This window comes from Crocuta crocuta, unplaced genomic scaffold (assembly GCF_008692635.1).
Source record: "Crocuta crocuta isolate KB4526 unplaced genomic scaffold, BGI_CrCroc_1.0 scaffold282, whole genome shotgun sequence".
Taxonomy (NCBI): domain Eukaryota; kingdom Metazoa; phylum Chordata; class Mammalia; order Carnivora; family Hyaenidae; genus Crocuta; species Crocuta crocuta.
This window is the reverse complement of record NW_027529174.1, coordinates 6,655,928-6,679,967: the sequence shown is the minus strand read 5'-3', so window position 1 is coordinate 6,679,967 and position 24,040 is coordinate 6,655,928. Positions and strand designations below refer to the sequence as shown.

General features: G+C 43.6%; 1 protein-coding gene and 1 pseudogene across 3 annotated transcripts in view; one reads left to right on the top strand and one right to left on the bottom strand.

Annotated features, from left to right (window-relative positions):
* TXK (TXK tyrosine kinase) overlaps positions 1 to 24,040 on the bottom strand; it is a 61,218-nt gene that overhangs the window by 36,058 nt on the left and 1,120 nt on the right. Inside the window, exons 2-5 of one of the 3 annotated variants that reach the window (XM_077757702.1) lie at positions 6,289 to 6,343; positions 4,891 to 4,993; positions 3,860 to 4,065; positions 1,201 to 1,266 (exon numbers count right to left, since the gene is read on the bottom strand). In XM_077757702.1, the coding sequence (XP_077613828.1) occupies positions 1,201 to 1,266; positions 3,860 to 4,065; positions 4,891 to 4,993; positions 6,289 to 6,343 (430 nt within the window). Of the gene's footprint in view, positions 1 to 1,200; positions 1,267 to 3,859; positions 4,066 to 4,890; positions 4,994 to 6,288; positions 6,360 to 24,040 lie in introns of those variants that run through there. The other 2 variants (XM_077757701.1, XM_077757703.1) reach the window with 2 other exon arrangements.
* LOC144226343 (ATP synthase F(0) complex subunit C2, mitochondrial pseudogene) lies at positions 14,791 to 15,628 on the top strand (annotated as a pseudogene).

The window sequence follows — 24,040 nt, the reverse complement described above, 5'->3', positions numbered from 1 at the left end:
GCTTCTGATTCTCTGTCTCTTTCTCTCTCTCACCCTCCCCTACTCATGCTGTCTCTCTCTCTCTCAGAAATAAATAAAACATTAAAGATTTTTTTAAAAAGAATTGGATTTGCTTTAGGGGAGAGATATACTGAGTCTGGCCTCCAGGTGGACTTAAGTTAGTAACAAGGCAGACACCTGGGGGCTGGGGCAGGGGCTGTCATTCAATTTCTATTTGCTGTGGGGTTCTCGGAGAAGCACCGGTCTCAAAGTCTCAACTCACATCACCTACCGCCACCTGCTGGAAGTATGTGCTAATTACAAAGCCAGTATCTAGGTTGCAGGGAGGGCAATCAAAGGCGAAAACTGCAAACCTGAATTTATAAAAGACCAGCACTGCTCCCAGCCCGCTATTCCCTTCCTGTAAATTACTTTTGCAGCCTCAGTTTCTGATCTGCAGAATGAGGGGCTAGAAAAGTGACTCCTAAAACCTCCATCTTCCAAATGTATCATTATAACAAAACTAGATTTCTAAGCAGAACCCTAGCGAACAAGCCAAAAGCTACCCGCAAACTGCAGATTAGCCTACTTCTCATCTTCAGCTATTTCTACAGCGTTTCCCAACACGAGCCAAAATGTAGCGGTGTGTCTTTACATTGGTTCCGTTTACCACACATTAAACAATCAACGTCATTTTTGAGATAATTATTTTTCCATTTAGGACATATAATAACAAGATGAGGGCTTCGTTTCCAGGCTGTCACTGTTAAAACAAACCAAAAAAAGTGGCCATACAAAACAAAACCAAAAAAGAAGTTGAAGAAAAATGAGTTTCTGAATCAACCATTAAAAGGATTGAAGACTGGGGCACCTGGGTGGCTCAGTTGGTTAAGCGTCCAACCTCGGCTCAGGTCATGATCTCAAGGTTGCACTGGGCTCTGTGCTGACAGCTCAGAGGCTGGAGCCTGCTTTGGATTCTATGTTTCAGTCTCTCTCTGTCCCTCCCCCACTCACGCTCTGTCTCTCTCAAAAATGAATAAACGTTTAAAGAAAGCACTAAAAAAAAAAAAAAAGGATCGAAGATCTCTCAAGCTAAAAGCAACCAGATGTGTTACTTTCTTTTCCTTTTCTAGACCAAAATCAGCATCGATACTCGTAAGCAGCCCAAAGGTATCTGATTTTCATAGATTAACCATAGAGCATATTTTGGAGGAGACTTACTCATATATTTCTAAATTGGTTGGTTTGTTTTCAGTCACATAGTTGCTTGGGATTAAGCCTTCATTCCTACAACAAAAGACAAAGCAACCATCAAAATGCTTGTCATTTTTGTGGCATTATGTGACAACAGTCTTTTTAAAACCTCACGGACATAGGGGGAAATCAAACTTGTTTTACTGATTAAATTGCTAAATGAAAAAGAAAGGGTTTTCATGTCCACATTCAACCAAAATCTCTGTGTGATAAATACTACGATTCTGACTTATAATGTAAGTAGTTTCAGATGTTTTATGACACCAGAATTCTTCAAAGAGGAAAAGCGGTACTTACGTGATCACTGGGATGTCACAGTGACTCAATTTAAAACACAGCAATCACAAAGATATCGACATAATTCTTTTTAATTGCTGCAGGATAGATTGAATGGATATTCCAGTTAAGCCATGTTCCTATTCCAGCAAAGACGCACAGAAATACACACACATGCCTTCTTGTGCACAGGGAAAAGTATTTGTCTAAGACAGATGTCAAGAAGGGAAATTGTTCAGTCACCAAGTACGTGCATCTCCCAGAAGATACAGCAAATCGCCGTTGAAGGAAAATAAACCAATTTACACACCCATCAGGGGGGCACGGGTTTCTCTTTTTCTATACCTTCACCAACAAAATTTGAAGTTATGAAATTACAAAAAGATCTCCATGACATTATTGAGAATACAAGCAAGGTGTAAAACAATGAATAAAGCAGGGTAAGGAATTAGGTTAACTAAGTCTGCAAACAATAACATATATTCAATATGTGCATGAAAGTATAATGAAAAGCTTCTAGAAGGAGACTCACTGAGTTAATAAAGGTGCTTGGGTTAGGGGGTGAGGCAAAGCAGGGATTTGGCATTCTTTATCATGGCTGCATATTATAAAAAATGATATTTACTTTTTAAGTCTGAAATTAAAAATTAATTAATTTCTTTTTTTTTAGGTCTGAGTCATACCAATGTCCACCTGCTGGAGGGTTAATTACACCATCCTGAACCTACTCATACCTTTTTGCCCACAGAAAAGTCTCTATCACATGTTGAGTCTAAACTAAAAACTGGTGGGGCTCCTGGGTGGCTCAGTCAAGTTAAGCGTCCGACTTCAGCTCAGGTCATGATCTCACAGTTAGTGGGTTCAAGCCCCGTGTCGGGCTCTGTGCTGACAGCTAGCTCAGAGCCTGGAGCCTGCTTCAGATTCTATGTCTCCCTCTCTCTCTGACCCTCGCCTGCTCATGCTGTCTCTCTCTCTCTCTCTCTCTCTCTCTCTCTTTCAGAAAGAAATAAAAAAACATTAAGAAAATTAAACTAAAAATTGGTAAGAGAGCCAAATCATCAGGAAAATACAATTAAATGAAGAGGTATATAATATAGATACTTCTAATACTTATATACTTATGGTCTCTAAATCCTGACAAAGAATAGAGGTCAAAGTCAGCATTCTCTCCCAGGCAGCCCAGAGTCCCCTCAGAATTGGGTACCTCACACTCCAGTCAGGCATGGATAATCTATGTACCCCCATGTTCACTGCAGCATTATGTACAATAGTCAAGATATCGAAACAACCTAAGTGTCCATTGATGGATAAATGGATAAAAGAAAGAATATTTTTGGTCAAAACAGGAGAAAATCTTGCTATTTGCAATAAAATGATGGATCTCAAGGGCATTGTGCTAGGGAATAAGTCAGGTGGAGAAAGGCAAATACTATATAATCTCACTTATATGTTGCATCTAAAAAATTTTTTTTAATTAAAAAAAACAAGCGCATAGATACAGAGAACGGACTGGTGGTTGCCAGAGACAGGGAGGAGGAGGTGGGTGAAATAGGTGAACGGGGTCAAAAGATACAAGTTTCAGTTATAAGGTAAATAAGTCATGGGATGCATTAAACCCCATAGTGACTATAGTTAATAATACTATGTCGCATCTTTGAAAGTTGCTAACAGAGTAAATCTTAAAAGTTCTCATCACAAGAGAAACATTTTTGTAACTATGCATGGTGACATATGCGATCATTTACACATATTGTGATCATTGCACAAATATATGTTGAATTATTATGCTGCATACCTAAAACCAATATAATGTTATATGCCAAGGATATCTTTTTTTTAACATTTATTTTTGAGAGACAGAGAGTGAGCAGGGGAGGGCAGAGAAAGAGGGAGACAGAGGATCCAAAGCAGGCTCCAGGCTCTGAGCTGTCAGCCTAGGGCCCGACACGGGGCTCGAACTCACAAACCGTGAGATCATGATCTGAGCCAAAGTCGGCCACTTAACCGACTGAGCCACCCAGGCGCCCCTAATGATATCTTAATAATAATCTTTAAAAAAAGGTAAGGAAAGAAAACTCAGAAAGGGAAACTCAGAGAGCATAAGTGGCTTGCCAAAGGACACACAATAGTAAGTGACAGCGTCCGGATGTGAAGCCAGGTACATGCACTGCTGTGACTGCCTGAAATCCCAGTGCTCTAATGCTCTCTCATACAGATAAGAGGTGTGGGGCCATGTTCTACTTCATGCAGAAGGAAATAAACCTAAATAAAAGGAGCCATAGTGTTTACATTTCAGGAGTCTTCAGAGAATAAAAGAAGAATTTGATAAGGACCATGGCATCACTCTTACCCTAAACGGTCTCTTGCCTTCCACCAGTGAGGATTATACTTCTCCAATATCACGTATTCCTCTGCTCGCTTTAGTGCTAAATCACACGGCTCTCTGGGCACAAAATCATACAGTGCTTTTACTTGGATCTTCTCTTCAGTAACCTCAGAGGGTGGGAGGGGAGGCAGTGGCTTGCGTTTTGATGGCTGCACGTGGCCTCTGTTGGACTGCAAAAACCAAGGAGTGATTTGCTGTACTCTTGTTTTAGCAATGTGTACTAAAAAAGAATAGAGATACAACCCTTTGGCGTGCTGCCCCAATTCTCCTATCCGGTCGCACCAAAGCAAAAGCCAGGGTGGTGTAAACATAGGAAATGACTATCAAGCAACTTTTAAATCCAGAAACACATTCGCCCTTCTGTAAATTTTCAAGATCACAAATTCTCTTGACAGAATTGTGCTGGATGTCTCTCTCTCTCTCTCTCTCTCTCTTTTTAAATTAGCTCTATGCTCAAAATGGGGCTCGAATTCACGACTCTGAGATTAAGAGTTACGTGCCCTGTGGACTGAACCAGCCAAGTGCCCCCGGATATTTCTTAAGCCACAATTCTTAAAATTTGAATTCTACCCCAATAGTTTCACTTCATTTTATGGGTTTTTTTCCTTCTTGAAAAATAAAGAAAAGAAAAACAGCCCTTCCCTTTCACACACCATCAGCTTGTGTTTGGATTTATGACACGTCTTACGAACACTATTTTCTCTAACACCGAACTGAAAATTAATCCTGGGTTCACAAAGGGCAAGAGCCAGAACACATTTCCCCCCATTCACTGTCCAGTTTCAAGCTCTACCCAAACATAGCAGCGTTGGCTATTTTAACTGGTCTTTTTCTCTTGTGCTTTCTTCTAAGACATTCACTCACTAAGCATTTATCGCACACTTGTTATGTGCCGAGCATGATTCTGAGCGCAGCAGCAAACACTGTCTTGAGGAGAACAGACCCTAAAATGCAAGCTTCCTCAGTTCTTTCTCCCTCAGCAAGATGATACTCACTCGCTTCTTACTTGGCAATTCGCTGAACCATAGCCTGCGACGCTGAGTGTATCTTTCTGAAAATTCTTCATCTTTGCTTAGGCTTATTTGTGTTCTTACTTGTCTGAGATTGAAAAACAACCATAATTACAAATGATTATCTGCATTCAGGTGATATCCGTTGACTTCACTAGATTGTTCTCAAAAGTAGTAGGAAACTCCAGGTCTTTTTCCAACCTCTTTCTTACTTAGAAGACTTCCTAACTTCATTTCCATGGGTCAGTCACTACCTCTCAGAACTGCGTTTTCCTTATTGAGGAGCTAGAGATGCTAAGGGCATATAGAGTTGCTATAGAATAAAAGTGAAGAATGCAGAGCCTGGTGCATATTAAGGGCATAAAAAGATAATCATGATAACGAAAAACTTACTCTGCATCAGGCACAGTGTTTATCATTTGACATGCATTACTTCATTTGATGGTATCCATTGTTATAAATAGACACGGTGTCATGATTAAGAACCGGAGTTTGAATCCCAGCTCTACCATTTCATAGTGTGACTTGAGGAAGCAACAGAGTCTCTCTAAGCCTCAACCCCTCATCTGTAACATGGAGATGGTAAAAACTATAGGTGTTTTTGAAAGACACTTGAGCTAATAAATGCAAACCTCTTAGCACAGCCTGACATAGAGGACCTCCCATTAAATGCTAGCTATTACTATTATCAAGCTACTTTGGATTTATTCTATACAATAAATACAGAGAGTCAAAATTTTGCTGGGCATCAAAGTGCAAGACACTCTGATCATTTGGGGGAGATATTCAAATAAATAAGGCAGGATTCTTGCCCTTAATGTGTAAAAATTACATAGTGGAACACAGATATGTAAACGGCATACACACAAATAAATATCAAGTAGAGAACCAAGACACAGGCTGTAGGAATGCAATGGAAGGAACAATTAAAGTCAAAGGGATCCAGGATGTATCATGGAAGAGCTGAAATTTGACTTACGCCTTTAAATCAGTGGGCACTCAATGGGGAGGAAACGGTAGAAGGGTTTCCCAGGCAAAGGGAACAGCAGATACAAAGAGACACGGAGACTTAATAGACAGTAAAGAAACAGAATGAGGGGCGCCTGGGTGGCTCAGTCGGTTAAGCGTCCGACTTTCGCTTGGGTCATGATCTCGCGGTTCGTGGGTTCGAGCCCCACGTCGGGCTCTGTGCTGACTGCCAGCTCAGAGCCTGGAGCCTGTTTCAGAGTCTGTGACTCCCTCTCTCTCTGACCCTCCCCTGCTCACGCTCTCTCTCTCTCTCTCTCCTAGAAATAAAACATTAAAAAAAATTTTTTTTAAAAGAAAAGAAAAAGAAACAGAATGAATTAATTTCCAAGAAGTTGCCCCTAGAAGTAGACTTACCGCTTCTGCACGGAACAGCAGCAACAGCAGCAGAAAATCGACTGGATGGTATTATCTGAAAAGCACATCATTGTGAGAGAGCCGTTAGTCCATGACATTGGATAGATGAGGCTGGTGGAGGAAATTTTCGAGGGCAGGAGGGATATAAATTATTATAAAGCATATGCTAGGTCTTGACTATGCCCTTCTTTACTAGTGGAAGGATGAGAAACTGTCACTAAAGCAAAAAGAAGTTACTGGCATCCTGGCCAGTGTGGTTTCCCTTCTCAGGCTCTTCTCCCCAGTCTGGTTTGTGCATTTCCTCAGTCTGTGAATGATAAGTGACCACTGTATTCTACTTTACCTTGATCAGGGCTAATGACAGCTAATAAGTGTAAAAAAGAACATGATTCAAAAAGCAATGTTCTCCTAGAAAATGTTAGCAGGGATTTTCAATCAGATCCATCACATTTCTTTTAAAACTATTTTAATATTTTATTATTTAATATTTTATGTCCATTGAACCTATTTCCCAGTCATCCCTTTCTCATATTAACACCTGAAAATGACGCATTAAGGAGCAGAGTATGTCAGACATGAGTTTTGAGGTTAGACAGACCTGGGTTTGAACCTTCACCATGGGGCTGCTTTTATCTGGGATGAGTTCTTTTATTTACTCTTCCAAGTCTTTGCTTTCCTGTCTGCAAAACCAAGGTAATCATACCTTACACCTTTGAGAAGGCTTACAAAGCAGAAGTTAATCTCTAACTTTGCGGGTTTGGGGAAGTTACTAAACTGTTTTTTAAGTTTCCTCATCTGCAAGATGGGAGTAACAGACACTTAGTATGAAAGAGTACTGTGAGGGTTAACTGAATCAATTCATGGAAAGCACCTAGAACAATGCCAGGTATATAGGAAGAGGGTAATCGAGAAGAGTTATTATTACTACAGGGTTGTTGAGAAGATTAAATTAGCCATCATCCTGGGAAAATAGATGAGGGGTTCAAACAGAAGATACCCAGTACAGTCCACCCCTCAGCATCTGGTCTGTCCCCCCAGAGCAGGGGATGCAATGGAGTCCCATCAGTCAGCATGTTATCACCAGGTGATATCAGTGTGGTCATACTTCCACCTGAAACTTTGTAAATTAACCATTAGGATTCTTTTTTATAATTTGTTTAATGTTTGTTTTTGAGAGAGAGACAGAGACAGAGCATGGGTGAGAAGGGGCAGAGAGAGGGAGGCATAGTATCCGAAGCAGGCTCCAGGCTCTGAGTTGTCAGCCCAGAGCCCGACATGGGACTCAAACTCACAAACTGTGAGATTATGACCTGAGCTAAAGTTGGAGACTTAACCAACTGAGCCACCCAGGCGCCCCAACCATTAGGATTCTTTAAGTAAGGTAGGGAAGGAAATAAGGAGAGAAGAAGAGTAGCATAAAACATAGCTGCTACAATTCCCACGACTAGAGCTGTGCTGTCCTAAGTTGATCACAGATATGCTCTATCACCACCCATCCTATGTTTCCCTTTGCCTCAGTCAACACTTGGGCTGAAAAAGGTGCTTTATCTAATGAAATAACCCAAATGTTCATTCCTGTGGGATCTGGGTCCTTAGCTGGTCTTGTCTCTATAGGCTATTATAATTTTCCACTGACCAGGGCCATTATGAATATTGGGAAATAACGCTAGTAAATTCCTTGGGTTTTGAAGTCCTCTTTGTCTTCTCTGTGAAGAATCAATCCAACTTCTTCCTGGTAATCAGGATACTCATCTCAGCTACATTGACCCCTTGCTGTGCCTATGGATTCAGTGACACAAGGAATCCAAAAATGCCAGAGGGCAGTCTCAACTTCTGGTGTTCCCTAAGAAGGAGATTCTTCTCTTGGGCACTGAAATCTCCAAACCCACCAAACTCAAGATCACAGGTAAAGAACAATATGCCAGTGGGTTATTAGGTAAAATGGTGAAAAAGGCCACTCCAAACTCCACTCCTTAGTTCCCCAACTTATGCATCCTGGCTACACATTTGTTGTGGTTTAAGACATTTATTGCATCCTATAGGATACCACTCCAACACTGTAAGACGTTATCTTCCCGATGTCAGAGTAACAGACCCTTTAGCAGGCTATTTCTCTGGTTAAGCCAGGTGCTTCCGAATCATGGGACATGATGCTTAAGAATATTCAGGGGCGCCTGGGTGGCTCAGTCAGTTGAGCATCTGACTTCAGCTCAGGTCACGATCTTAGTTTGTGAGTTCGAGCCCCACGTCGGACTCTGTGCTGACAGCTCAGAGCCTGGAGCCTGCTTTGGATTCTGTGTGTGTGTGTCTCTCTGCCCCTCCCCCACTCATGCTCCGTCACTCTCTCTCTCTCCTTCCCTCTCAAAAATAAACATTAAAATTAAAAAAAAAAAAAGAATATTTGGAGAACCGCTGAACAAACACAAACAAAACTGAGAAAAGGCAGCAGAGTATGTTAGACGTGGATCATTTTGTGGACCTCTGATTTTCTCTTTCCATTCTGTCCTCATTCCAAGAGTTTCAACCATAATCCTCTCCCCCAGATCTTGTCACAAATCTCCTGACCTTGTTCTTTCCGTGTTCCTGACTAGCAGACCAACTTTTTTTGCACTGCCCATTAGTTATTGCAGATCAATATCTCATACTATCTCTTCCTAATGAAGGAAGCAAACTGATGCACTTTTTGGCGTGCTGGAAGGATTTTATTTCAGCGCTTTCTTTCGGGAGTCCTCTGAACGTGGCTATAGCACAATGGCTGTATGTTTTCCCTTTCATATATGCTTAGGATGCGGATCAATCTAGAAATCAGGTGTGATGAGGACCTCCTCCAGAGGCCCCTCATGTGACTGAAGGAGAAGCAGAAAGAACAGGCACCATGTACATATAAGGCATCTGCTCCTGAAGCTATCTTGAGCCTTCTAGATCTACTGGGGCCTACTTACAAATAAACCACTTCCACATTATGATGAATTACTGCTATTCATACCTAACTTTATGGTTCAATGTACCAGGTAACACTGAGCTCATGATAGGCAGTTTGAATCACCTAAATATTTCATGATCCATGGTTGACCGTTCAGTCTTCACTAGGAGCACACTACTAGCTATTTTCTTTTTTTAAAAAAATTTTTTAATGTTTATTTTTGAGAGAGAGACAGTGCGAGGAGGAGGGGCAGAGAGAAAGGGAGACACAGAATTGGAAGCAGGCTCCAGGCTCCGAGCTGTCAGCACAGAGCCTGACACGGGGCTCAAACCTATAGACCGTGAGATCATGACCAGAGCTGAAGTCAGAAGCTCAACTGACTGGAGCCACCCAGGCTCCCCTGGCCAGCAGCTATTTTCAAACTAAAAATAATTATCAGCACAGTGTTAAGGCATCACTCCAAATTCCTGGGGGGTTGTGCTGATTTTCATCCTGAGACTTTAGAGAAGCTCCACGCAGCTAGCATTTTGCACTCCATTCCAGGCTCCTGCCGATGATAATAAAAGGAATTGATAGTTGAGTTATTTCCCCCAGCAATAAAGCTATCCTTGGGCCTCTAAATAGATGACCAAATAAATCTCAGATCCAATTTTGACTCTTTCCTGGAGCCACTTCTCATACTCATTACTGTAGCAGTCAGGGATCCAATATGAAACATGACATTTTAAAAAGCAGAATAATTTTAAAAGTGTTCATTGACAAAGTCACCAATTACAAAGGTGTGGAGGGGGGTCAGGGAACCACAAAGGATGTACAGGAAACAGGGTCCAACAGTACTGGAACTGTCACCAACCCTAGGTCCAAAAGGACCAGAAAAGTGAGAGAGATTTAAGGACAGCAGAGACCTCTTTGATTGGAGCAATGATCTGCTGTTGAGGGACATAGCCAGCTCAAAGCAACCTCACCACAACTTCCTTCCAGGGCTCCTCATTTGTGTAATCCAACCAGAAGCTGGGGCTTAAAAGCATATTGATCCAACTACTACAGATTACATTTCCAGGATAGAGAACAAGGTGAAGAATGAACACCAAGAGGGTGGGCTCCCTGAGCCATCATGGAAGCTGGCCACCATATTTAATCCCTATAGCTCATCCCTCCAGGGTAATTAGGTGGATAAGAATAAGGATATTCAGTACAGTAATAGGTATATTTTAGCTCCCTTTCCTTTCATAGAATTTGACCTTCCAAACCTAGATTCATGCATTCGTTGTTTGCCTTTCGCTGATTGGGACATTACCATTGCTCAGTCTTTGGGTCCCTGGCACTTTGGTGGTCTAGTGGTAACCATCTCATTTCACCATGGACACATAGTTCCAGTCCAAGCCCAGGCAAAAACTCCTCTTTGCTCCCACTATTTTATCCCTTACTCCCAATTCAATAACTTTCTTTCTTCCTTTGCCTGTACCCAGAAACCATCCATTTTCCAAGGACCATTCCAACGTTCACTTCTAGACACTAAAATAAAATAAATTACTGAGTCCCCCAAATCTGCATTATATTGTGTATTAATAGGTTTTCGGATCTCAATTGCTTCTAACTGTCAATTTTCTGGTAGTGTCTGCATGAACAAATGGTCAAAAACACTCCTATGAAAAAAGTACATTAGCACATGGGGGTGGTCTGTCTGTCTGCTGGCAGGACTAGGTCTAATTTACATTCTTGACAATTGATTCCAATGTTGTTTAGAGCCCCATATAGATCTATATCTATCCAGGCCAAGAGATGAAAAATCAAATGTAGGTCATACAAATAAATGAATAGGTCAGAGTATGGTTTAGAAAGTGGCAAAACCTGTGGTCCCCTGTGGAGGTATTCAGATTCAAAAATTTTTAAATGCTCCTTCCCTCTCCTGCCTCACCATTTTCCCCTCTCCATTGGATCACTGTTATTAGCATATGAATATACTGTTATTTTCCCCATTAAAAACAAAAGAAACTACGCTTGATCTTATTTCCTTGATCAGCTTTGGTCCCCATTTACAATATAATCTAGAAATGAGTAGTCTTTACTTGTTGCTTTCAATTCTTCTCTCATTTTCTCTCAACCCATTCCAACCAAGCTTTTGTCCCAACCACTTCCCTAAAACTTCTCTTGTTAGGGGTCATGGAATATAGGTGCACACCCCTGTGTTCCATGGGTAATTCTGTGGCTTCTCCACAGCACTTAATACTCTTCTCTGGCTTTTGTTTCTTCTCTGTCTCTTTCACAGCTTTCTTCTCTTCCACCCTAACCTCTTAGACTGGGGCTAAGGATAGCCTGCCCCCAAAGCTTTTGATCTCTTCTTTTCTCTGTCTCATTCACTCATTTGATTGATTATCTCATTCCTTTCTGTGTCTTAAAAACCATCTATCTGCTGATGACATCCAAATGTATACCTCCATCCCATTCCAGTGAGAATTCCAGGCTTGCATACCCAAACGCATTCTCAAATTCTCCACTTGGGTGTCTAGTGGACATTTCCAATTCACATGAGGAAATCTGAACTCCTTCTCTTCCTTCCTCCCCAGACTTGCTACATGCATCCTCTCCATCTTGTCAACAGCAATTCCATTTTTCCAGTTGCTCAGGTCAATGGTCTTGGAGTTGTCTTTGACTCTTCTCTTTGTCTCACATCCCAGTCCAATCTGTCAGGAAGCATGCTACTCTGCCTTAAACATGTATCCAAGAGTTTCAGTTTGGGATGATGAAAATGTTCTGGAGATGGACCATGGGGAGAGATGGCTGTATGATGATTCAAATGTACTTAATGTCACTGGACTGTACACTTATACTTAAACTGGTAAGTTTTATGTTATGTATATTTCACGATGGTTTAAAACTCAGACACACACACACACACACACACACACACACAGAATCTTACTGCTTTCCTCCACCCTTCTGTTACTACCATGGAGTAAGCCACCATCACTCATCTGGATTATATCAACAGCCTCCTGACTTCTTCCTGCCTCTACCCTAAACTCCCTATGGTTTCTTCTCAGCATAGCAGCCAGAGTAACTGATTTAAAACCTGAGCTGGGGACGCCTGGGTGGCTCAGTCAATTAAGCGTCCAACTTCAGCTCAGGTCATGATCTCGTGGTCCATGACTTTGAGCCCCACATTGGGCTCTGTACTGACAGCACAGAGCCTGGAGCCTACTTCAGATTCTGCATTTCCCTCTTTCTCTGCCCCTTCTCCACCTGCACACTATCTCTCCCTCTCTCTCAAAAAGTAAATAAACATTAACAATTTTTTTAAATAAAATAAACCCTGAGTTGGATCATTTTGCTCCTTGCCTCCAAACCCCACAATGGCTCCCCATTTCACCGACAGCGATAGCCACATTTATCACACGAGCCTATAAAAACCTCCAAGATCTGGCCTCTCGCTTCTGTGCAATATGCTCTTGCTCATTTCACACTGCCCTCCCCACTATTTCTGAGCGCACCAGGCCTGCTCTCCCCAGGGCTTCTCTGCTTTTGTTTTGTCAAGACCACTCTCCCCTTCAGGTGTCAACCTTCTTTTTTTCAAATATTTTTAAAATTGAAGTATAGTTGACATAAAATATTAGTTTCAGGTATACAACGTAGAGATTCAACCATTACACACATTATGTAATGTTTACCACAATAAGTGTAGCTACCATCCATCATCATACAAGCTTATTCAAATATTATTGACTATATTCCCTATAGCGTACTTTTCATCCCTGTGACTGACTTCTTTTATAACTGAAACTTTGTACCTCTTAATGCCCCTCACCTATTTTGCCCATCTCCCCATCTTCCTCCCTTCTGGCAACTAGTTATGAGTCTGTTTCTGTTTTTGTTTGTTCAGTTGTTTTTTAGATTCTACCTGTAGAATCTACCTGTCAAATCATATGGTATTTGTCTTTTCTGCCTGACTTCTATCACTTAGGTCCACCCATGTTGTTGTGAACACAAAGATTTCATTCTTTCTCAAGGCTGAGTGATATTCCATTATACACACACACACACACACACACACACACACACACACCATCTTTTTTTATCCAGTCACCTATCAGTGGACACTCAGGTTGCTTCCATATCTTGGCTATTGTAAATAATACTGCAATAAATATAGGGATGTATGTATCTTTTCAAATCAGTGGCTTTGTTTTCTTCAGGTAAATACCCAGAAGTGGAATTACTGGCTCATATGGCCTCAGGAAATGACCAAAAAAAGGGGGGGGTGGGGAGAGTAGATCACTGTGACTGTATCAAACTAAAAGGCTTTTGCACAGCAAAGGAAACCATTAACAAAATGAAAAGGCAATCTACCTTTTGGGAGAAGATATTTGTAAATGATATTTTGGATAAGGGATTAATATCCAAAAAATATTAAGAACTCATATAACAATATAAACTCCCCCTCACACACATATAATCCAATTTAAAAGCTGGCAGAAGATCTAAACAGGCATTTTTCCAAAGACACATGGAAAGTTGCTCAATATCACTAATCACCGGGGAAATGCAAATCAAAACTACAACGAGATATCATATCACACCTGTCAGAATGGTTAATATCAAAAAAGACAAGAGATAACAAGTGTTGGCGAGGATGTGGAGAAAAGGGAACCCTCATGCACTGTTGGTGGGAATGTGAGTTTGTGCAGCTGTTGTGGAAAACAATATGGAGGCTCTTCAAAAAATTAAAAATGGAATTAACATCCAACCTTTTTTTAAAATATGCTTTTATTTATTTTTGAGAGAGAGAGAGAGAGAGACACAGAATCCAAAGAAGGCTCCAGGCTCTGAGCTGTCAGCACAGAGCCTGATGCAGGGCTCGAACTCACAAACTGAGAGATCATGAACTGAGCCAAAGTCGGCTACTTAACCGACTGAGCCACCCAGGTGCCCCCAACATCCAACCTTCTTAACTGTCTCCAATCCTTAAAGTCTTTGCTCAAAATCTTAACCTTCTCAATGTTTTCAGTACCTTGACAGATTATTGCTGCCACCTGCACTCACTGGCTAGTGTATTTCTTACTTTGTTTAATTTTTCTTTTCTTTCTTTTTTTTTGATGGCATTTCTCACCTTCTAACATACTATGCGATTGACTGATTTTATCATTTTTTTAAATGTCTGTCTCTTGTACTGGAATGTAAACATGGATCTTTGTCCATTCTGTTCAGTTATAGCTCAAGAGGCTAGAACAGTTGTTGACATATAATACACACTCAATAAATATTTGTTGAGTAAATGGCACACGAAGAAATTAGTTTGAAGGAGCATCAAATTATAACCTTTTCAGAACATCCACCTGTCTTTATTCAGTCCTAATGGGAAAATGAAAACTGTATTTGAGGACGGAATAAGCAGGTGCAGTAGAAAGCAGTAAATAGTAAGAGTGGTGATGTAGGAATAGATTATGAAAGTCCCTGAAATAAAGGAAGATAAGACCTTGAGTGCCTAGGTAGTAGGAAGTCTTATTAGATGCTGAAGAGAACAGTCTGGTCACAGGCCAGAGCAGAGTAAACCGTGTACTCAGTCTACAAACCTTTGTAAGATGGTCCAGCAAGGTAAGCAATGACCATCTAAGGCCTCATGTTTTAGTATAAACTAAAACCATTTAATATTGTCGAGGCCAAGAAGTGTCTATAATAGTCTCTTTACTCCTTGAATGATCACTGGCATGTTATATTATTCTCTGTATCTTTCCAAGTGCTCGAAACACTTCAAAACTAAAATTTATAGATGAAACAAAGGAAACCCCCCGAAAATCAGGTAGGCCTGTGGTTAGCTCGTTAAGTGTCTATTCTAGGACTGATAACTTTTTACATGTACATGATTTTTAGTGATCGTTGCAAAAGGCTTTTTTTTTCTCTGATTCAGCCACTGACTTACTTTTTGCCTAACCAGAATTTTCATCTCCCTCACGAGCCCCAACCTGTCTTCTCTGCCCTGGAAGCGGCTCTTCAGCCACAGCCCCTCACCCCCTGAGAATTTATGCCAGTGCAAAGCTCATCTCCACCCCCTTCCTGGTCAGGAGCACCTCTCGGCTGGGGAGCAGCTCACTGTCTGCANACAGACGCGAGCCTCAGCAGCCAGGCAGCCCCAGGTCCCCTGGCCTCACTGATTCCTAGCTGCAGCTTCCCAATTGGGGCCATTTCAAGGGACATCAGCACAGCAGCCAAGTTCACTGTGAGGCTGGGACTGCCGCGGGAGGGGAGGCTGGCTCTGGGGCAGGAACTGCGGCTGTGTCTGGGCGCCTCAACATTGGTTAGGCCAGGAGCCCCTGTCTGAAGCGACAGCTCTTCTCCTGGGCCATTCCGGCCTTTGCCCTCTTGGAGGCCATGGGGCTCTTCTGCCTGATGGCGGCCTTTCTCTCCCTCTTCGCCATGTGACAGGGCCGTCTCTACCTCCCACAGGTCCTCCTCCCGTCTCGCCTGCCCTGTATGTTTGTTTTCCTATACCTCCCCTGAGGGGGCAGCCTGAGGAGACTGGTTGGCTTGCGGTTTGACAAGAGAGAGGGAAGACAAATAAATACGGTATTAATAAGAAGAAAAAGAAAGAAAGCTACCCTTTTGGTTCCCCTGTCTAATCTTTCCTTGTCGGTGTGTCATTCCACCACAGAAATCGTGGATTCTCCCTGAGCCCCATCCTTTGTATCGAATCTGCTGTTAATCTGTTCAGATTGTTTAGCTTTTTACTTCTTATCTCCCTTGCTGCCAGTCTACTCCGAGCCCTCAGCAGCCCGCGCCTATATTCCTACAATAACTCACGTTTTCCTCACAACCACCAAGCAGGTACCACTTTACAGGTGATGAATCTGAACCACAGAGGGGGGCCCCCCTGCTGAGAGGCAAAGGGCTTTTCATTGAGAGCCAGGATTGGAACGCAGGCAGAGCGGCGCCAGAGTCTCTGCTCTCAACCTCTGGGCACAGTGTTCGCTCAGCGACTGAATAAACCAGCCCGAGTCCCTGCCACTGAGGGTTCTCTCCTTCATTCTACCCTCGAAGTTCATTTCCTTAAGTCCGTCTCGGCCAACTGCTCTCCATCCTCAGCTCCTAAAGACGCACAGCTACATACGGCATCACGATGACACGTTCCCTTCTGTTCGCTGCCTTCCACAGCCTGGCCAACTCCACGTCAACTCTCCAGGTTCACCCCTCGTATTGTGCCAGTTTCCTCCACCTGCTCCGATCTCACAAACATCCTGAGCATTTCTGCCTCCGGCCTGGAAAGGACTTCCGCGGCCACCCACTCCCGTCCGGTGGTCCTCTGGGCTCCCAGAGAACAAGGGATCTGTCCTGCCCCGTGGCTCGTAACTGGGCACCATGTCAGATTGTCAGGTAGGTGACCATCTTTGTGTAGGCTCCATTTCTCAAAGCGTTTCTCACTCACACCACAATTGACATTTTAGATCAGATGATTCTTGGGGGGATGGGGGTGCTGTCCTGTGCATCGTAGGACATGTTTAGTGGCACGTCTATGCACTAGGTATCAGCAGAAACCCCTCACCCCTTCACATCCATCTCCCCTTCTCGGTCAGGAAAACCAAAAAACGTCCAGGTGTTGTCAAATATCCCCCTGGGGGAGAGGGGGACAAAAATCACTTGATTTTGAGAACTACCAAGCTACATTGTAAGCTCTTCAATTTCAGGGACTGTGTTTTGCACTTTGTTGTCTTCTCCAGAGCACCCAGCGTCGGTGCCTGGCATACAACGAGAACTCAATAAATGGGCCTCACCGATACCTCCACCATCACATTACACCTGGGTTCTACTTTTCAGTAACTCGTTCTACTGCATGATATCTCACAGTTCAATGCTGGCTGCACAGAAAGCTAGGTTGACCACAACCTTTTGACTAAGCGGAACAGCCAAGCTAAAGAAAACAGTTTCCGGAGCTCTGGCTAGTACTTATAGGTCATACATCTAACTTTCTGTTCTAGATACATTAAAAAAAGAAGAAACTTATCCAAAATCAAGCATCAATACATGAGATGCTAAATGAAATAGTTATAATCTCTCTGGTGTTCAAATGTTTTATCCATTGTAGGATGGCATATGGGGATTGGGTTGGTTTTAGTGTCAGACCAGCCTGCAGTCAAATCATGGCTCCATTTTCTTATGGCATCAATGGGATTCTGGGAAATCACTCAGCAGCCTTATCTGGAAAATATAGAAATGAAAGCTATCTTCCAGGAAAGGCAGTTTCCCGTTCCTACTAACACAGCCCTTTCTGGAGGCAGGCTAAGATCTTACTATACTCTACTAACTTACTCCCTAAACATTGAAATAGGCCCATTATCACCGCATTTTACAGAGTAAAAACACTAACAGAGGGGTTTGGTAATCTGTCCAAAGCCACAGAATTAAAAACCCGCTGAGTCAGCCTTTTAGACCAGAGAGTTTCGCTCAGAGTCCAGGAGCAAAACGAGACTATCGTTATGGATGAGATTAAATAAGACAGCAAAGGTGAAGCACCTAGAACATAAACAATTTACTCATTTATATTCCCAACCTTCTCCCTTACCCAGTTCCCTAGAACTAACTCAGCAAGTATTTTTTAGGTACGCACAGGCTTTGTTTAAGGTAAACAGATGTAAGCAGATGTGATTCTCCCTCTGAAGACAAAAGAGGGAAATAAAGCCAAGCAGGCAAAGCCGATTTTCAGCGCTCAAGTCCCTTGTCCTGGGGCCATTCTCTAGCCCTGACTCAAAGGCAAATGTTCTGTCCATTCCACACTCTAAGGGGCTCTCTCCCTATTATCAAAACAGCTCTCAGGAGAGGCTCTGAAACTTATTCCTGGTATAAATGATGTAATAAACAGATACAATAGTAACCAAATTGTACTGCAGTGTTTTTTTTTAATGTTTACTTCTTTTTGAGAGACAGCACAAGTGGGGGCGGGGCAGAGAGAGAGAGAGACAGAATCCGAAGCAGGCTCCAGGCTCTGAGCTGTCGGCACAGAGCCCGACGTGGGGCTCAAATTCACCAGCCGTGAGATCCTGACCTGAGCCAAAGTCGGACTTAGTTGGACAAAGTTGGTGGTTTCACCAGCTGAGCCATCCAGGTACCCCAAAGACCACCGATTTAAATTCTCATTCCCCAAGCACCTTCACGGAAATATCCAGAATAATATTTAGCCAAACATGTGGGCAACATAACCAGCCAAGTAGACTCATCAAAGTACCTATCATAGTACCTTAAATTTAAACACAGACCTTTTCCAGAGGAATTGCTGGAATCAGTCACAGGCAGGAAAGGTATCCGGACACTATGAAAAGGCCTTCCGCTGCTCACTTGAAGGACTACACGCCTGCAGAGTGGGTTATAAACGGGCCAAGAACCCTTGGGTTACCTCTGATGTCTTCTGCAGTCTGGGATTTAGGAGGAAGTATGTTCAAAAATACTTATTTTTCCTGACTCAATAGCAAAGGCAATTACCTTTCAAAAAAGGTACGACCTATGCCGCCACGGACTTAAGTGTGTAAAGCTTTTCTTCTCCCCTGAGGACCATGAGCAGCCGCAGCAGGAAGGCTTACTTCCGCCGTCTTTACGGCTCCAGCCCTTCTGCCCAAGCAGCTGCGGCCCAAGAAATCATTGTTGAGCGAGTGAAAAACAAACTGCGAGCTCCGAGCAGCACTCTGCTGGCGTTCCTTTGACCGGCGCGACTTTCCACAACGCCAGGCATCTTTATGTATATACTGAAGTATTGATTCTCTCCAAAGCAGATACTGATCATCAAGATTTGTGGTCATTTCCAATTTACGGCATTACAGGTCTTCGAGGCGAGTGAACAAATGAGAGTCACTTGCACATGCAAGTGCAGCTGATAGACACCGTTCTCTGCAGATTAACCTGCCCAGAGAAAGTTCTTCTGTGCCTTTGGGAAATTCCCAGCTTAGACTGAAGCTCGTGCATATCAAAGGCCTTTGCCAGAGAGACTTCAGAAGCCCCAGAGATGGGCCATGACTATTTGCCTGCAGGCAGGGTTGAGGATTATCTCAGGAAGGAGCTTCCGCTCCCAGGCTGACCTTTTCACCTGCTTCTTATTCCCCAGCAAATATCTTAAATTATATAGCAGGCACCGGCAAACCAGGAAAAAGGCGCTCTGTGACCTTTTAGCAACGGCACGTCTCTCGAGGGGAAGGCGGTCGAACCTCTCGTTTTTATCTGGAGTTCGTGTTCTTTCCTGGGAAAGTTTTCTCCGCCTTGAGTCACCCGCACAAGCCTCCAGACGCGAGTGGGTGGCCACAACAGGGCTCTGGGGAAACAGGCGTCCACCAGGGGGCGCCGGAGAAGCGAATGTGAGAAGCACCACTTCTCAGAGCCACCTTCCGGCGCCCAAATACGTGGCAGGTGGAAAACTGTGGCCCCAGCTGTCTGGGAGGCCAAGCCGGTGCCCTTCCCTCCGTTTCTACTGTTTCGAAGTTTACATCGGCATAACCTCGCCTTCATCCCCTGGCGTGTCTGAATTCAGGGTTTCATTTTGAATCAGAGCCTCAAGTGAAATTCATTCCTACTGAATTTGGTCAAAATAACTGGCAGATGGCTGCTGATGTGTATGTGAAAACATGAATAACGGGCTTAGTTTCAAGAGCTGCCTTGAGCCAAAGACCAGGCCGATTGTGCAACTCAACACGTTCCAGGTTGTGGTTTCCAGGCAAGGAATTCTGGTGCGGGCTGGGCTGCGTGTGCAGCTGAAGGCTGTGGAGGAAAACCTTGAAAACCTGGGTGATGGATTGATTAGTCAGTCTCTACATTCACTACAAGACATGCCTTATTTTTTCCAGAAACTCTCCAAAACGCCAAATTTCCTCATGACTATCATAAATGCCTGCCACCAGATCTGTTTCTTAAGGGCCTTTTAAAGACAGGCATGCTGTAATTTAAAAAAAAACTTTTTTTTTAAAATAAAAATGGGGTGCTGGGTGGCTTAGTTGGTTAAGCGTCCAACTTCAGCTCGGGTCATGATCTCACGGTTCGTGGGTTCGAGCCCTGCATCGGGCTCTGTGCTGACAGCTCGGAGCCTGGAGCCTGCTTCAGATTCTGTGTCTCCCTCTCTCTTTGCCCCACCCCTGCTCACACTCTGTCTCTCAAAAATGAATAAACTTAAAAAAAATAATAAAGACAGGCAAGCTGTCGATGACTTGACGGATGTTGTCTGGGAAGTGTGACACACAGTGAACTTTTCTTTAGCGTGGAATTCTACCTCTGATCAGGCATCAGAGAAGGCTCTCCAGATGCCAAACAAAGAACTCACAGTAATGAGGGTAAGAAAAGAAGGAAGGAAGGAGGTACAGAGGGAAGGAGGGAAGGAAGGACAGACCTGGAGGAGGAAGGGGGCCAGAGACGGAGGGAAGAAGTGACGCACTGAGTTTTTCATAGAAATGTTTATTCAAGGGGCGCCTGGGTGGCTTAGTCGGTTAAGCGTCCGACTTTCGCTTAGGTCATGATCTCGCGGTTTGTGGGTTCGAGCCCCGCGTCGGGCTCTGTGCTGACTGCCAGCTCAGAGCCTGGAGCCTGTTTCGGTCTGTGACTCCCTCTCTCTCTGACCCTCCCCTGCTCATGCTGTCTCTCTCTCTCTCTCCTAGAAATAAATAAAACATTAAAAAAAAGTTTATTCAATTTAGAAGGCTATCCTTTATTCTGAGTTTATGCTCTTCATATTGCGCATAACATTTGAGGTGTTATCCTTGTTCTCTGTATATGCTCCTTTTGATATTAAAAAGACACTCCTTCCAAGAGGAATGCTACCAGAACACTCCAGTGTCTGTTTCCTTTTGACATCAAAATGTCCGTGCTTCTAAGAAATGATAGACACCAGAGAGGTCAGTCTTTTTGAATGGATTGACAAAAAAAGTTAACAACCCTGCATTAAATCCCAAACTGGCTTTTTGACATCATTTTGGTCTTACCTTAAAGTAGCACATGAAATAACAACTTTAGGGGATTCCTTGGCCACTAACAGAAAACAGGTATCTAGCTCATATAACAGCAAACTGATAAATTTGGTGGAAGACAAAAATGGTGCTTGACCCGGTTGGGGCCTGAAGGAGTGCTGGGTGTGTGGAAGGAGTGAAGAGATTCTAGAAGCCTGAGAAGCGGGATGGGGTGCTGGGCACTGGGGGAGATCATTTCCGGGGAGTGAAGGATGTTGCGAGGGAAGGCAGAGCCTCCCTGAAGACCACCCACCACAGCCTTGGCCAGAGCACAGCCCCAGGCAGCAAACGTTCCAGCACCCTGAAGCCACAGTTTGCTCTATGCAAGAATATGGGTTTTTTTTTTCCCAGGAATGAGCTTTCGTGAGGTGGGCAGGGCAGCCATCATGTATACCACTCTTCTCTGCTGCCAGGTCTCAGAGCAGTGTTTCCGAGAAGACCGCTGTCTGTGACCTCAACATTCATGACGAGCTCACAAATATCACACCCAAGACATTGAGCCAGCTTGTGACGTGAAACGTGTGACCACAAGACCGGCTGGCAGCACTGACAGTGTGCCGGAAGCTATGTGCACTGACCCTCTGCGGGCGGGAAGTATACACATGATGCTGGCCAGGTGGCCTTCACTGAGGAACGACAGGGGGTCTCAGCAGCCGGAAGACATGGAAGTCTCACAGACAGAGGTACAAATGGCAGCTGCAGTTACCATTATCATGACAGACTCTGGGCAGTCGTAGGGGGATAAAAGTGAAATGATTTAAAAACAAAAGATGCATCTCCTAGTGTCCATATTGAGACAGTCTCTGTTTTTGATAAAGAGGACCAAGCCCAGCCTGAGGCAGAAAAGTGGCAGAAGTGGCCAAGTTTGATTTTGGTCCATGGTTCTCCCTGCTTCTGCCGCTGAATTCATTATCTGTTGTTGGAAACAAATCATCTCCATGGTTGGAAGCTTAAAAAAAGTTATTATCTCACAGTTTCAAGGGGGCGGGAGTCCAGGCACAGCTCAGCTGGGTGACTGCAGCTAGAGGTCAACAAGTTCACGAAGCTCCTGAAAATGTAGTCAGGTTGAGTTGCTCCACTTCCATGTTCACGTCCAAGGCTGTTGGAGGCCTCGGTGCCTTAGTTCCTCATGGGGATTCTCTATAGGCCGCCTGAGAACGCTCACAGCATGGCAGCCGGTAATCCAAGAGACAGAGAACCCAAGAGCACGAAGTCAGAAGCCCCAGTCTTTTTAAAACAGAATCTCAGAGATAACGCTCTACTGCTTTTATCATATTCTATTCATGAGAAGTGAGTTGCTAGGTCCAATTCAGACTCAAGGAGAAGGCTAGCACAACGGTGTGACCCCAGGAAGTGGACAACACTGGGGCCATCTGGGAGGTGGCTATGCAGGACTCTCTTTGTCTTCATATTCATAATAATGGTGATGATAGAAGATATTAACTTGGTAGGGTTGGTGTGGAAATCGAATACAACAAGGTTTGAGAGAGGGCTTTAAAAACAGAGGCCCTATGCCTGGGGCTCAATTGGTTAAGCATCCGACTCTTGGTTTTGGCTCAGGTCATGATCTCATGGTCATGGGATTGAGCCCCACATCAGGCTCTGTGCTGACAGCATGGAACCTGCTTGGGATTCTCTCTCTCCCTCTCTCTGTCCTTCCCCAACTCACCTTTTTCTCTTTCTCTCTCTCTCTCAAAATAAATAAACTTTTTTTAAAATTAAAAAAAAAAATAGAGGGCCCAAAAAGGCAATGTGATCAGGTATCCTCACCTCACTGCCAGATCCAACTGTGGAGGTAAGTCTGGAAATCTACATTTTAACAGTGTCTCGTGCATACTTCAGGGACTGTCATATACTCCTAAGAATCACTCATATACATCAGTATATTTTCCCCTTCCACTTTATAAATTGGGAAGAAAAGAAAGGCAGAGGACTTAGGTTAAGGTGAGGTGGAGGGGAAGGGAAGAGGTGAGTTTTCCAAACCCTTCCCTGGCTCTTCTCCCTGGGCTCTGTCCTCTAAGTAACTTTACTAGGCTGGGTCTGTCCTCAGAGCCACTGCTTATGGGTAGAAACCTAAGCAGCACCCACTTACGTTTCACCACATGAGCTCACTGGGGCAGTGCCCTGAGACCTCACTCAGCCTCCCCCCACCATTCAGTATGACCAATATCTCTCCCTCTACAATGATTTCCTCCTGCCTTATAGCAGCCTGTCGGCCAGACTTCTTTGACAGCTCCAAACAACAAACATATTTGGCGGAAACTCTGGCCTGGCAAACACATACACACATTTTCTGATTAGCAGTCACACGCCTGGAGACACCTCTTGGCTTTCTCTTATCAACAGTAAACACTTATTGTTTTACACAGAAGCAAATAGCGCCAGAGCTACTACATGTGGTTTGTGGCAGAAGCAAATAGGTGATTTTTACCATCACACAAACTACCAGATGCTGGAAGAGATGGTGAATGTTTGTCAAACCCATGCCTTTCCAGGCCAGCCAGGACAATCGTCAAAATAGCCCCACCAATAGGTAGTCTCGTATTTAATCCCCTACAACCCAATCCTGTCTCAACCCTTAGCATTATTTATGTTATATATACCTAATTCTCCCCTGTTGTAATTTACAGCCTTTTCTCTAGTTCTGACCTCAGGAGATATGAAGAACAGATGCTCACATAGCTCTTAATAAAAAGGTTAAGTCACTGCTCATCTTTGTCCTACCATTGGGGGAAGTGGAGACACAAATTGTTGCTTCTTAGCTCTTTCTGCTGCACTCTGGTTCCCATGCATTTCTGATAACAGGGAGCCCTGTTTTGTCTAGGAGTGGGTCAAGACAGGAAGTTATATTCAGGTGAGTGCAACT